This window comes from Epinephelus fuscoguttatus, linkage group LG13, assembly GCF_011397635.1.
Source record: "Epinephelus fuscoguttatus linkage group LG13, E.fuscoguttatus.final_Chr_v1".
Classification (NCBI taxonomy): Eukaryota; Metazoa; Chordata; class Actinopteri; order Perciformes; family Serranidae; genus Epinephelus; species Epinephelus fuscoguttatus.
Genome location: NC_064764.1, coordinates 38,735,009 through 38,750,598, shown reverse-complemented (window position 1 = coordinate 38,750,598; position 15,590 = coordinate 38,735,009). Strand labels below are relative to the sequence as shown.

The window sequence follows — 15,590 nt, the reverse complement described above, 5'->3', positions numbered from 1 at the left end:
GTAAAGAAACGCACTTCCTTGCATGGGACACGAGAGGTATCATGGGTATGTTTACGGACACCCGTCACATATGTAAGTGGAAAAGAGGCGTAAATGAGTCGTTACAGTACGGATGAAATGGAGCAGTAGCACCGAAGATCGTTGAGGCAGTGTAACGTAGTTCAAGCGAGATACGACCGTAGGAGACGATGAAGACATTTGAACAATGTCAGAACAAATTGGTAATATAGTATATTACATGGTGAAAAGAATTCTCCTACCTCATGTCATGATATATGCAATGACCTCACAGACCAACTGCTGGCAGTAATTATGTGATATAAGGAGCTGGAAAGTGCCTATAGGGCAGGTGGGAGTGATGGTGTATGGGTCCAACAATCCTCGGACTTTCATCCAGGAGCTGGATGTTTGCTTCCCATATGAATGTAGAGCCAAACCACAACGTTTTTTTTTCTGAATCTAACCACATGCTTTTGTTGATGACCTGGCACGGGTAGCAGCGTCGCACCACATCAACAGCAGACACAGAAGGACACCCAGTGTGTAATGTGTAGACATGAAAGTGCACTGACAAAGCGGCGATATGTGACGACTTGGGATGAGAATGTTTTGAATATTAAGAACTCCTCCATTGCCTCGTTTGTCATTTGTGCCATCCATTGGCTGTATCTATGCAAGCATAAAGGACACATGGAAGTATGAGGGCAGTCATGTTTACAGCATTTGAAATGGATGGATAGTGAGTATAACTGAGCCGTAACATCTGCAGTGACTTAAAAACACAAGAAACTAGGATGTGTTTGTTGCTTTGCATTTTTATTTCTGTTCAAATGCTTTCACTAATATTTAACTTGAAGTTTGACTCCAAAACAACAGAAAACAAGTTGCTTTCATGAATTTATGTATATTTATTTGTGTGTGTGTGTGTGTGTGTGTGTGTGTGTGTGTGTGTGTGTGCTGCAGTTGGTTTATTATCAGGCTGCTACATTTTAATGGATGCTGTTCTTTTTCTTCAGGCCAGGGCGCTTGGTCTTGATGTAGGCGGTGTAAATGGAGTTAACCACTAAAAAAGCGCGAAAGGCACCCTGCGGTGGTGCAACACAAACAGTCATGCAGAGAAATAATGCATCTAAGAATACATTACATGCTCAGTGCTAATAATGCTCAAGGACGCAGGGAAGAAAATGTGTGAGGTGAAAGTATCACTGCTCAGAGGGAAGCAGAGAAAGCAAAAACACATGAACGGGAAAAAAAAATGCAAATTCTCTCAGTAAAGGCGTCAGCCTGGAAAACTCATGACAGAGTGGTGAGTCATTCTCCAGAAACTATCTCTGTCCTCACCTGTCACTGTTGGTACTGCAGCATGCTTTTGTTTTTTCCCACCAAAAACACAATGCAGGCTGCAGCCAGCCGCTGCTCCCCCCGCTGTACCCCACTTTGTAATTCAGTGCCGATCCGCCCACGCGGGCCAGCGTACAATTACCGATCGACCGTGAAATAACAGGTTCCTGCTGCTGCCACCTTTCAGAGCTGAGACTTGTTAGAGCTGTGATTAGCCTTCAGGGTCAGATTCCAGGGCTGTGATTGGCTCATTTCAGACCAAATGGAGCGTTCAGACCCTCGTCATCAGCCTCTGGTGGACGTATTTACATACAGGAGGGACTTTTTCTTTTGTCCAGTCCTTGTAATGGGTTTAGCAGTGAGCCGTGACCTTGATGCTTGTATTACCTCTTTGTTTAGTTGACTTTGGTTTTATATTCTTATTGTTTGAGGGCTCTCAGTGTCCCTCCTGTGCATGTAAAAAAACAATAATTGCAACCATCGTTTCCCATTAATGTTCTTTTCCTCTGACCTTATTTAAACCTAAAGAGCAGACAGTTTTAAAGGGTAACCTTTCATTTTGCTACTAACTGGACCTCTGCATTTAATGAAGGTGACGAATTAGAGAAAGGACCATAAAAAGGATAATTTGCTGATTTTCCAGCTTTGTGTCAAAACAATGTGGGTAGTTCATGTAAATGAACTGCAATAAACTTCCCTCCATCTTACCAGTGCCTAGATATGCCCCCTCCCTGGTGTAATGAGTTTTGCTGGCTCTCCTGTGCTGTTGCCTGAACTACAGGCTGTATTTGGCTGTACAGCGACTGTGGCTCAGGAGGTAGAGCGGGTCGTCCAGTAACTGTCGATCGGCATTTAGATCCCCGGCTCCACCAGTTGGCATGTCGAAGTATCCTTGGGCAGGATGCTGAACCCCAAATTACTCCTGATGGCTGTTCCATCAGTGTGTAAGCGCATTTTAATGGTTACTGAGTAGCAGGTGGCACCTTGTACACTTTCCAGACTAGAAAGGTGCTATACAAGTGTATGTCCATTTAACATTTATTTGTGTAATTTTGCACTGACTGCCACCTAAGCCGCCACCATGGTCCTGAAGGTATAGAAGTAGATCAAGAAACAAACCAGCTCTCTCTCCGTCTCAAACTCCGACTGACATTCGATCAAGCGGTAAAATGAGGCAGCGCTGATCAATTCCAAATCAAGATTAATACTGCACTGCCTATTTCTTGCCTAAATTGTTTCCAGCAGCACATTCTCACTCCGACCTTGTCACATATCAAAGTTTAGTCATGGACCGTCTACGTCAAGATACGACGTGCAAGGTACCCTGAATGTGTTGGTTGTTGATGTTCTTGGACGCCGTGTCAACTTCAGTTACATGCATTGTCTTCTTTCAAAATACACTTTCACACAATTTCCGTCTTTTTCAAAATAAGCGCACTACATCGGTACAACAACGCGTGCTGATGTTGTTCTCCCCCCAACAATTAACGTACATGGTTGGGTTTAGGAAAAAAGACCAGGGTTTGGTTTGTAATCTCACTGGACACAAACACCATTCTCCCAGGTCAAAGTCTTTGTTGGACCCATCCATTCCCACTCCCACCTGCCCCACATGGACTTTCGCTACCTAAACTTTCATTCTCGTCCCACCACATTTCCCTCTGACGCCGCTGAGCAACATTAAACTATAACCGTGATCGGCTGTGTATCATGAAGACGGCAAAGCTTTTTTTGTCAGGGCCTGACAGTCACTGCCCAAGCGCCAGATTTCAACAACCCAGACTGGGTTTCAGAGATATATTTTAGTGCCATGTTTAGCTGTAATAGCTAGAGTTCGTGAACAGGAAGAGGGCGCCATACTGTTTGCCTCAAAATGGAGGCCAATAAAACAGAAATCAGATGGTAAAACTAAGCTGAGCTGATCAAATATAAACCAAGATTCTGTTACTGAATGAACTATTTCCACCTCAAATGTCTGCAGAAACATGTTTTAGCTTTCTGTTTAACTGTAATACCATCTGTACACATTTAATGACTCACTAGTGGGAGCGTTTATTGGTCCAGTGTAGTGCAATGCATTATGGTAGTTGTAGGTTGTATACCTCTTTAATAGAAATTAATGTCACAGTCCTTTTTCTCTGTTTTCTCTGGTCATATTGCACCAATTTCACAAGTATTTGTGTCTTTCTGCTGCATACACATCCTAGTATAATTAAAAGTCCATCTTTCCAGCAGTGAAATAATTATTTAAACATTGTTACTACGGCAAATTAGTTTCAATTTTGATGCCAGGTCGATGCCTTGAGGTCTTTGTCACGTTCCTCACACCATTCCTGGACAGTTTCATCAGTGTGGCATGATACATTGTTCTGCTGGGGGGGCACTGCCATCAGGGAGTGCTGTTGCCATGAGGGGGTGTACTTGGTCTGCAACGGTGTTTGGGTGGGTGGTACGTGTCAGGTGGCATCCACATAAATGCCAAAACCAAAGGTTTCTCATCAGAACATTGCTCTGTAATGAGATGATCAACATTATTAATTTCACCTGTCGGTGGTTTTAATGTTGTGGCTGATTGAATGGGTGCAAGTGTGTGTATAACGGTTTTTGGAGGAGTCGTGCTGCTTCATTAATATCAGCTTTGCAAATTTTCTAATCTCTAATGAGAAATTAGTAAAAGTCATTAAGTATCAATCTGATAAAACAATGTTAACTATATTTTTGGAGGTGTTAAAGAGAGCCTGGGGTCTGCAGCACCTCAAAGTGAACATTAGGGCTAATAGAAGTGGATACCTGTTCTGCAGGGGAACATTAAAGCCTCCCCTGGGAAGCTGGCTGACTTAATGATATGACTCTCCCAGAATTTTAATTGGACTGAATGGATCTATTTGTGAACAGAGAAAGAGCCATCACGTGGTGTTTGTGACAGTCAGAGAAAAAATGTGTTCATCGTCCTGTGCTGATTGTGTTTGAGGGAAAGGGTTATTTTGGGCCAGTGTGTGTCATGTGACCTGCAATACTGCATATAGCCACTGTGCTAAAAACACACACACACCTGAACACATCGAGTTTATGATGAGTGACTGATCTATTTTTTCTTTTTGTTTACAGGCAGAAGTATAAAAGTACATCGCAAAGGTAAGACAGACACACACACACACACACACACACACACACACACACACAGACACATACACACTGGACTAATCTAGCTAACTGTCTGTAGAGTCGTACAACAGCAGTAAGAGCTGGAGCCGCTTGTCGTTTTGCTTCTTTGCATCAAAATACGAAGTTTCTTACTGGTGGTTGGAAACTTGTTGGACCGTGTGAACACAGCCTCCCTCTTTTTATTCCTTCAACCACTCTGTTGAAAATGGTGGTGCTAACTTTTGTGGGTATTCACCTCCCCATGTGCAAAATGTTCCGCCAAAGCAAGTTCACTCCCGCCACTATTTTGTGACGAGTAAGTAATTGCCACTGGAGCAGCTACGAGATCCACGCACTAGCTACATGATTCACTCACCATACCTACATGATCAACCCACTTCGGCCCTTAGTCTAGGAAACAAAAACCCTGAATAAAATGTTAAGTGAGGTTAAAAGAGAGGCGGTTAGGGTTAGGGATTACATCGGTTACTATAAAGTGAATTATGTATAATGAAAAAAGTAAATGAATAAAGTCGATTATAAAGTGGAATATACCACGTTGTATTGTAGCAGGGTTTGTCATGTACCGGAGGTGGCCGCAGTTTGAGGAGGGTGTCTTGCAGGCTTCAAACGGAATGTGTCTGCAGCTATACATGCCTCTTTTGCAAGGGCACCCTTGCTGCATCCTGGGCTTAGTGCTACACAGGACAATTGTGTCGTAGGTTTAAAGACAGAAAGAAGTACTAACAACCGAGAGTGTTTTTCAACCATTGTGTGGGATTATGATGAGCACAGCAAGACTTTTCCCCAGTGATGGCACAGTGTGAGAAAGGGCTACATGAGACTACTTCTCTGCAGTAGGGTTATAAATGCAGGGCTTTTACTTGAGTATTTTTACTGTGTTGTTTGCACTTTTACTGAAAAGTCCAGTCTGTAGGATTTAGTGGCATCTAGTGGTGAGCCTGCAGAATTTCACCCGTGTGCCAACACAGCAAAGGCCCTAACACACCAAGCCATTGATCGGCCGTCAGTTAATTTTGAGCCATCATTGAGCGTCTGACGCCCTAGTCTTTGAGGTGTGTCCTGCATCGTTGGACCTCAATGGCTTTTTTTTCCAGCCGATTCAGTGTGTTGAATTGGCATTGGTGATGAGGGAGCCTGTCAGTGAGTGAAATCACTCTGATTGTCAGCTCAGTTCAGCCCACAAGAAGAGAAATAGAAGTGAGGAAAGTAAACAAAGCGCTAAAGTAATGAGGCAGTGAGACCCAAACAAATTTGTTATATGAGGTAAGATTGTTTTTCTTTGGCCCTTTAGCTCTTTAGCAGAAACGTTTCCTGATGGTTTGTATTATTGTTCGCTGCCACATGGAAAATATGCTCTGTTCTTTCAGCACTGGGTTGTGTTGTTAAGTGCTAACTGGCTAACTAGCATCAAGACAGTCTTCCAGTTTCCCTTTTTGAATGATAATTACAGACTAATGCTGTCTGCTGATGATGAGAGTTATCTCCTCTTGCACAGGCACATAATGTACATGCTGGTTGGCTGTTGGCTGTAGTCTTTGAGTGTGTTTATGTACAACTTTCTGGCCGAGACATGTCAACATTAGGCAACACAACAGTCAGCTTTCATCGCTGCTAGTTCTTTGATGGGAATTTGGTGTGTTATGGCCCCTGCAGATGCCCCTAAATCCTACACACTGGACCTCAAAGATACATATACCTCTTTAACTGTTGGAAACACTACACTCTGGAAATGAACTTCTTTTTCATGTGCCAACAGAGTACATACTGTACAGAAGCCAGCATGCTCCTTTGAGTCTGCACATGTGAATGAATTGTTCTAAGAACCATTAATTGCAGTTGTTTTTAAAGCGAACCTTCAGTTCCCATCCTGATGTGACGACAGACTGGTGATCAGTAATCAGACAGCAGAAAATCAGAGTTTGTTCTTTACTGAATTGGAGCTTGAAGCGCCCTCTGTCATTAAGGACAGCAGCTGGGCCTCAGTTAATAACACTGCTGCAGCTACTACTGATGATAATGATAATAATCTAGTATCACAAAAAACTGACGCTGTAGTTTTTTTCCCCAGCAAAATGAAGTGCTTGAATGTCTGCAGTGTCTTGAACTTTTATTTCTCCCTCGCTCCGTCTCCCCGTCTGACTCCAGCTGTAACCATGGCAACTAAAACAGATTTCATCCAGTTTATAGGAAGGTGTTTTCGTTGCCATGACAACGGCACGATGCCTGGCCGCAGCGGAGTCTTTATGTCTCCCTGTCGTCAGCCTCCTCTGTTGTAAACATTCGCACCATCCCTCCATCCTGAGCAGCAGCAACACAGCACTAAATATCCAGCCGTCCTCCTCGCTCAGTGCACCAGCACTGGATGATCGGCGCCCGATGAATATATATGAGCTCTCTTTGGAATACAGAATATCACTTCACGCCCACTCAGCATCTCCTTGCAATAAACTGTTAGATTATTTTTCCTAAAAAGAACTTTTTGCAGTGTGGAGAAAAAAACTTTGAATCCTGTATAAATAGAAAAGTTTTGGTTTCAGACTGACCTGAACTTCGTCCTGGCTGACAGAGATGCAGCGGGTATGAAGTTGTGGATCTAGATAGTCAGGTCTGTTTATTTCCTGCAGGAGACTCCCATTGCTTTCTGTGGGAGTCAGCTGATTGACAGGCGGCGGGGTGTCATGTGTCCATCTGGAGGAAACAGATTTCCATGTTCTGGTTTTGTGGTGTGAACAGGACAGCAGCTGTGTGGGTGCAAAGTATGAGGATCAGAACTTCCTTCTGTCAGTTAGCAGGTGTATGAAGTCTGCGGAGTGGATTTCTGCAGACTCCTATTGCTCTTATTGAGGTGTGTTAAATAGGAATCCCCACATTGCAACAGGGACAGTATGTAACACTGCAGTGCAGCAGAATTCAGTGGAGTGCAGTGCAAAAACGAAGCCTCTATGATATAATGAAAATAAGCAATAACGTTGTTGAATATCATGATAACAATACTACTTGGGAGGATGGTTCAGATTTTTTGAAATGGGGTATTTTGTTGCTTCGCTTCCGTATCAGACCGTATATAACACACCGACCGTGGATAAGTACCCCATACAACACCACCTCTAAAAATCAGAACCATTCCTTTGCAGTTTTTGACTTAGACTTGCACACTACCTGCACTTGTGCCACGCTGTCTCTCCTGTATCCAAAATATTGCCAAAATATTCCTCTCTGGCTTCACACCTCCATCTGCACTCATCTTGTCACACTCTCCTCTCCCAGCCATGCAGAGTAGCTCAGCAGCTTCAGCTCTGATCAGGCCCAAACCACCACCACAGCAGCAGTTTTGGGCCTGAGCCTGATTAAAACCTTAATTTCCACTGCATTTAGAAAAAAAGGAAACATTTCTTAGAAGCTAGAGTCAGCTGAAGTCTTTTCAGTGCAGTAACAGACATTTGCGACACGGGGTGTGTTTGTAAATAGCCACACTGAGCGCCAGAGTCGTGGGCGGATGATGAGACAATGGGCCCCTGGGCACAGATATGCAAACGGCCTGACCACCTCTCCTACACAGGAGCAAGACACACAGGCTGTGTGGTGGTTTTGTCTCGTTTTGGTTGTTGTTTTGGATCTCTTTGTAATTGTTATGCATCATTTAGTGGCTTTGTGTCTCTTTGGGGTCATTTTTTGTCTCTTTGGGGACCATTTTCTGTGTCTTTGAGGTCATTTTTTGTGTCTTTGAGATAATTTTGGGTCTCTGAGGTCATTTTTTGTCTCTGTGGGGTCATTCTGTGTGTCTTTGAAGTACTTTTGTGTCTCTTTGTGGTCATCTTGTGTGTCTTTGAGGTCATTTTTTTGTCTCTTTGAGATAATTTTGTGTCTCTAAGGTCATTTTGTGTGTCTCTGAGGTCATTTTTTGTCTCTTTGGGGGTCATTTTGTGTGTCTCTGAGGTCATTTTTTGTCTCTTTGGGGGTCATTTTTTGTCTCTGTGGGGTCATTTTGTGTCTCTTTGAAGTACTTTTGTATCTCTTATAGTTCATTTTTGGCTCTTTGACGTCATTCTTTGCCTCTTTGGGGTTATTTTGTGTGTTTTTGAGGTCATTTTGTGGCTGTCTGGTTGTGTTAATCGGAGTTACATTTTGCAGGTGAAGTCCAGGGAGGTCTCCTGACACTTTGGGTTCCTGGGCCTGTGCCTTGTAGGCCCATTCAATAATCCAGCCATGGCCAGAGCGCACTATGGCACACACTGGCCAGTTCGTAAAGTCAGGGCGCTGTTGGAATATACCATTCAGTTCAGAGCAGCACACTCAGAGCATCAGAACGCACTGTGGACGGAGCAGCAGAGCACCAAAGTGAAAGTGAAACTAAAGCGTTTTGTTAATTCTTATGGATAAAGAATGCTGGAAAATTAGCGAGAACCTGACCTGATGCAAGCCTGGGGAAATCTTGAAAATGTGCTGCCCAGCTGATGGGGTTGAGCAGAGATTTAAACTTCTTAGTTTAATAAATCTCACTCGCATGCATGTAGATTTTGACCAATCAGACAATGCCCAACAGCAAATGCTCTGTCGGATTGGTCAGAGAGTTAACAGCAAGACGTGTATCCGACTAAATAGCGCCCACAAACAGAATGTAATTTAATACATTGTACCTATAAACAAGGTGCAATATCACAGTCTTTGGGAACGTGTGAATTGTGCAAGTCAACATCACGATGAGGATAAAAAAAAATCTATATGGATATACACATATATATATATACATTTATATATTGTACAGCCCTACAAAAGAGCAGTGCAGCAGCATGTTACAGATTTATAACTCTCTGCTGCCCTTTAAGTTCAGATGATTTGAACTTTCTATCACTGACCTTTTTCGAGTGTCCACTCAGATTTCATCTAAACAAGCTCAAACATGGAGGAAGAAAAAATAATGTTAGTGTTATTTTCTTTTCATAGATGTTATCAGAGCACCTGAGCTCTCAGCACTCTGAGCCCAAAACAGCGGCTCAGACTGTGTTGGCAGAATTGGGCCACTTTTTATCCAAGTGGGCAGGTAAAAATAGTTTTGGGTGGGCGAGTTCAGGGCTGTGATTGTCTGAGTGAAATCTGGCAACAGTCAGCTCAGACAGCTCAGCGTGACAAGGCTCTGAAGATAAGATGAAGATAACAGCTGGGTTGAAAATATTTCCTGCTGATCCATTGTGGGAAGAGATCTGCAGCTTGATGAGGCTGAAAACAGCATGAAGTGAAGAGCTCTCATATAATTGTGCTGTTTTGCTGCAGATAATGCACCCAAACACATTCCTGTTTCTGAGGATGTAGCCAGAGAGGAAACAGTAAAATGACAACTTGCACCTTTGACCGATAACAAGCCATTTTGGCAGAGCTGATCTTTGAACAAATGGAGCCCAAAATCAATCCAGTGTTATTTCAGATGGAGATGAAACCACTCCACAGCAGAGGACTTGTCCACAGTCCACATGGCTGTGCAGCTCAGGATGAGTGAGGTGTGTGCTGTGCACATATGCAGATGTTGAAGGAGAGCAGTGGCACAAAGAAACATCTTTGCAACTCTACTTGCTAACAGCTGCTCTCGTTAAATAGCCATCCACCTCCGTGTTTCGGTGCAGCTGTTTCTTCACCTGATGCAAAATGTACCTGAGAACACATGAGCTGACTCAAGACCACCTTTTCAAGTGGACTCAGACACAGACCAGTGTATCTTGCCCGGGTACAGTACACAGTGTTCACACTAAGCGACATAGACTTTGTGATCTGAGTCTACTGAAGATATTTTCATGTTATAACAAGAAACTTTTCTTGTTTCACCAATGTAGTTATTTATATTGGTGTAACATGAAACATTTCAGGATATAATATAATGTGAAACTTGTGTTTAAATGAGGAAACATGTTGGAGAACAGCTACATTCAGGAATATCTCTCATCTACAGGACCTGATTAAGTTCTGCTTCAAGCTTGGGTTGAGTCATGGCAAGATTTTGCTGTTACTGAGCATGGTGGGTGATATAAGTCTGTGGACTGTAGGTCTACACTAGGGGTAGTCGACCTGTGGCTCTGGAGCTGCATGCGCCTCTTTATGTGGCTTTTAGGGTAAATTATATGGAAATGAATAACTGATTTGATTTTTTTTCTTACATTTTCCAGCTGTAAAAATGTGTAACCTATACACTAAAAAAGTTTTAATATTCCGTCAAATAAAGTGTGTGTCATACGCCTACGGCCTGATGCCGTCTCCCCAGATTTTGATGAAGTAGTGGTGGCTAGTAAACAGCGGTGTCTCCCTTGCTAGGGTAGCTATTGATTCAAAATCTGAAAAAGTATCAGAGGAAAACAGAAAAGAGGAAAACAGAAAAGTGAAGTATGAGAGGAAAACAGAAAAGTGATTGGACAGATTTCTTTGCTTTCGCCACCAACGCTACAAAGTTTAAGTACCAAATAATCATAAATAGCCCACTGTGTGTAGCTACCTTGTACTAAAACATATTAATGAATGCTCATTAGAACTATTCGTAATATTGATGGGCTTATTCAGACCTAACAGGCTGAGTCACCTTTATTATGACGCAAAAATATGTACTGTGGCTCCAGGCAAATAATAAAAAAAAGCTCTTTAAATGTAAAGGTTGCTGACTGCTGGTCTACACGAAGGATTCTCCATCAAAGTCAGCAGGGAAAGGTTGGGTGGAGGTTTCACATTATAGCAATATGTTATCACGTAATAGAGTGAAATGTTTCTTTCTTTTTTTGTTTTACAAGAAAAAACACGTAAAACATCTTGTTATAACATGAAACTTTTCATGTAGATGATACCGATCAGTTTTTTCCCCCTGGTGTGGCAGCACGTTGCTTCCATATGGGTCTGTATGTATAATATAACGATTACTTTGTGAGCAGAAAGAAAAGCAAGAATGCAGAAAACAACTGGAGCAGCATTTGTATTAAGTCATTGTAACTGTTTTTTAATCTTTCTGCTGTCTAAATCTTGACCGAGTTCAGTCCATTCGGTCCTGCTGTTATTAAAGATGTGACTGAACTAACAATGACAGTAGGAAATGGTGATTTCTACAGACTGCTATGAAACATAAATATTAAAAAGCAATAATATAAGTCTGTTTTCAAAAAAAACTTACCTGAACAAATGAAGTGAGCTACACGGCACAATGTCGAGAAAGTCTCTGTTCCAAAGCTGGATTTTAATTATTAGTGCAGTTATTATGTTGAATGATCAGGTTTTCTTACATATGGATCAGACAGTAAATGCCACATTTAAATAAAAGTTATGAGGGGGATGAGGCAGAGAAAATTTTCCAACACATAAAATCTGTAACTGATGAGTTAATAGACACTTTGAATAAATTGTGTTTTACTTTATTTGGTGATCATAGCTGCACATGAGTGTACTGTGTGTGACCTGTGTGTGTGTGTGTGTGTGTTTGTGTCATCAGGCTGAAGGGGGTCCTGGAGCAGATGGACCGGGGTGTCGTGGACCTGCAGGAGCTCCGCAGGAACCTGGAGCTCGCTGCTGCCATGTTGGACGCTGTTTACACTGATGAGACCAAGTAAGACTGACTGACTGACTGACAGATGGATGTGAAGCTAAATAAATCCTCCTCATTGGTTGTCCCAGTTGTGACTGACGGGTGTTTCTGTTTGTCCTGCAGGCGTCTGCTGGACACCGAGGACGAGCTCAGCGACCTGCAGGCGGAGTCAGTGCCCAGCGAAGTTCGTGATTGGCTGGCATGTACCTTCAGCAGGAAGATGGGCGTGGCCAAACGTCGCCCCGAGGAGAAGCCAAGATTCAGGAGCATCGTCCATGCAGTGCAAGCTGGGATATTTGTGGAGAGGTAAAATTTTTTACTTCAATTTGACTTTATATTTCAATAATAGAGGTCAAGAGGAGCTGATTGATTAGTAAGTTAAGTTTGTTACGTGAGCAAGTTGATTGAACACAACCCAAACGCACACAGCAATGGCAGTCAGATTTAGACAGTTCAGAGTTTTTGTAGTGGGGTTGCATTGGGTACTTAACCATAGTCAGTGTAGTACTGTCACTGAAGCTAAGCAATGTACTGCTGTGGAAAAAAATGTATTTTAGTCAGGGACACTTTAGTCAAAGAAAACTTTTAATTCCATTTGCAGTATTATGTTTGTTGGTATGGCTCTGTTCTGGGGCCCCTCCGCCTTTCCTCGGGCCTACACAGAAAGCCTCTTCCACAAGCCTACATGGAAAGCATAAGGCAAAGAGAGCACACCTCCCTGCCCTTCTGCATGCCTACTTGAAAGCCATAAGGCAGAGAGAGCACACCTCCCTGCCCTTCCACACGCCTGCATGGAAAGCCATAAGGCAGGGAGAGCAGCAGCAAAGACCACCCAAGAACAGAACAGAGCAGCATCAATGACAAACAGAAATGACATTGATAAGTCAGACTCTATGCTCAGTTTTATCCACCTAAAAAAAAACAATATCAGTTTAAGTGTACGCTATAGAACACTCTCACTGCTTTACCTTGGCATGGACAGTAATTTCTGATTGGAAGCTGTTATTTATCCTCTCTCCAAAGCCACCAGACTCCGCTGACAAAAACAGTAATTTTAGTTTGCAGAGTCAGTTAGTTCATGTTATTGTGGCTTTGGTGAAGCCAAACTGACCCTTTAAAACACTAAAGTCACAAAATAAAATGAAATAAACCGAGGAGGCAGCGGGATCATCTGTTGCAGAGAATCATCAGGCAGGCAGAATATCGGCTACAGGGCGCATGCAAACGAGACAATCTGGCGACTGACTGGGGGAAAGAGGGTGGTATAAACACTGATAGCGTGATTGGGAAGTGAGACACGCAGGTGAGCAGGAAGATGAGGGAGTCAGGTGGGCAGGATGAGTAAGGTCCCAGGGCATCTGGTGAACAGATGGAGTACGGCAATGAAGCTTGATAGAGATGCCAGCCTGTTCTCATTTCCTGGGCATCAAATACCTCCACTTTGTCATGCCCTGCGGTGTGTGATATTGACGCTAAAGGCACCCTTTGGCGTCATCAGGCTTTCATGTAACAGTGTAAACCCATCTGCGCAACAGCTGACGCCAAGAGAGACAAAATTGAACGTTTATCCAGGTGACCACAGGTTCTGTCCTACGTGGAACCAGAAGTTAATGGTTGTCATGCACTAAGTCACGGGATGTATTTAGGTCATCCTTACCAAGTAGGTTTGTTGCTTAAACCTAACAGCAACAATTTCACAATATCCAGCACATAGATGAGCTAGAGGTTGCCTTGTATGTTACTATGAGATGCCAAGGGGCGTGACAAAGTGTCCGTTTCTGACGACCCAGGAATAAGAACAGATGCAGGAGCTGAAAGGAGGGACGGAGAGGCAGAAAAGGCAAGAAGAAACACAGCTGAGAGAGCCATCGTTCAAGCTCTACAAATATTTACCATACACTTTTCATTTTGAAGTGTTTCTGCTGGGAGATGCAGTGTTTGGGCAAAAGAATATGAATAACCTCTGTGCACAAAGCTGCATAAAGAAACTGTTTTTGGTGTCGAAGAACTTGACATGCCTGCACAGAGCCCTGACCTCAAACACATTCGACACCTCTGGGATGGACTAGAGGACTGACTGTGAGCTCAGACCTTATTTTACAACACCAGTGTTAGATGTCACTGATGTTCTCGTGTTTAATCTGCTGCAGGAGTGAAGGCTGTTAGAGCAGCACATTCATGACTGTGGTTAGAAATCACATATTTAACAATCCAATCAAGGCCGTGCAGTGCAATATATTAATAACTGACTCGTCAAAGTCCAGTCAGACGATTGTCTCGAACCAAAGAGCGACACTTTGAAATGTTCCCAGAGTTATTTTTGTCTCCGGCAGTAATCTGGAACACCTGAAGACGAAGCAGAAAACAATCATCAACTTCTTCCAAATAAACATCAGAAGGCATCCGGCCCCGACCTCGCCGCAGATGTGATTACGAGGTCGAACATGAAGTGTAATGACGTTAGCGTGCCGGCGAGCTGGAGATGGAGATCATATAGGGAAACCATGAGGTCCAGTGTCATTAGAGTGTAAATGACTCGCAGTGATAGAACAGTATCAGTTCATCTGCTGCGGCTTAATGACGCATGAAATCAAAAAATATCTGCTGCACCGAGGCAGCGAGCGCGCTCTCTCTCCATGTGTGTTTGGAACACGGTTACCATGACGACCACCAATCCATCCTGGTCACAAACTGTGGAGGAGGGCGGCTGGAGGTCTGCGTGAGGAGTGTTTATGTGCATGCAACTGTCTGTATCAAGGTGTGAGATTTGTGCATGATATTTTTATCCGTGTGTGTGTGTGACATTAGGATGTACAGACGGACGTCCAACATGGCTGGTCTGACCTACCCTCCCACAGCTTTGACAGCTCTGAAGGTAAAAACTGTTTTATCACTGCAGTCCCATCTGCAGGAAGTTGCATCACTTTATTATTTATTTTTAAAAACATAAATATACTTTTTTTTCAGTCAGTCAGTTCCTGCTCTGGAAGACAGTTTTTTTCTCACCAGAAACTTGAAAGGAAAGGAGGCAGCAGGCAAGGAAAATAAATAAATAATGAATAAAGACTGTAAAAGTTATGGAAAGGACTGAGGAGTGAAAGAAAGGGAAGGAATGGAGAGAGGTGGGAATGAAAGGAGAGAGGTAAAGACAGGAAAGTGAAGAGGATGCAGGAAAGTATTAGCCAAAGTGAAAATAAAACTGAATAAGGAGATATGGAAGGACGCAAGGATGCAGATGCAGAAGGGAAAATGCAAGAAGCAGAAGGGGAAGGAAAGTAGAGAGGAAAATGAAGAAGTGGATTAGAAAATGAGGAGGTAAGGACAAAGAAGTGTTGGAAGGGAAGGAAAGTAGGAAGTATAGAAGCAAAGAATGAGTTATAGATGATAGTAGGAGGTAGGAGAGGAACATAGGATGTAAAGAAGGAAAGTATGACTTGAAGGAAAAGAGGAGGTAGAGAAAGAGATTAGGAAGGAAGTAGGAAAAGAAAGGAAGTGATCAGAAGGAGGAGAACGAGAAGGAAAGAAGGAGGTA

General features: G+C 43.0%; 1 protein-coding gene across 1 annotated transcript in view; it reads left to right on the top strand.

Annotated features, from left to right (window-relative positions):
* pde1a (phosphodiesterase 1A, calmodulin-dependent) overlaps positions 1-15,590 on the top strand; it is a 47,655-nt gene that overhangs the window by 13,844 nt on the left and 18,221 nt on the right. Inside the window, exons 2-5 of the mRNA XM_049593366.1 lie at positions 4,450-4,476; positions 11,966-12,079; positions 12,182-12,364; positions 14,867-14,933. Of these exons, the coding sequence (XP_049449323.1) occupies positions 4,450-4,476; positions 11,966-12,079; positions 12,182-12,364; positions 14,867-14,933 (391 nt within the window). The remainder of the gene's footprint in view (positions 1-4,449; positions 4,477-11,965; positions 12,080-12,181; positions 12,365-14,866; positions 14,934-15,590) is intronic.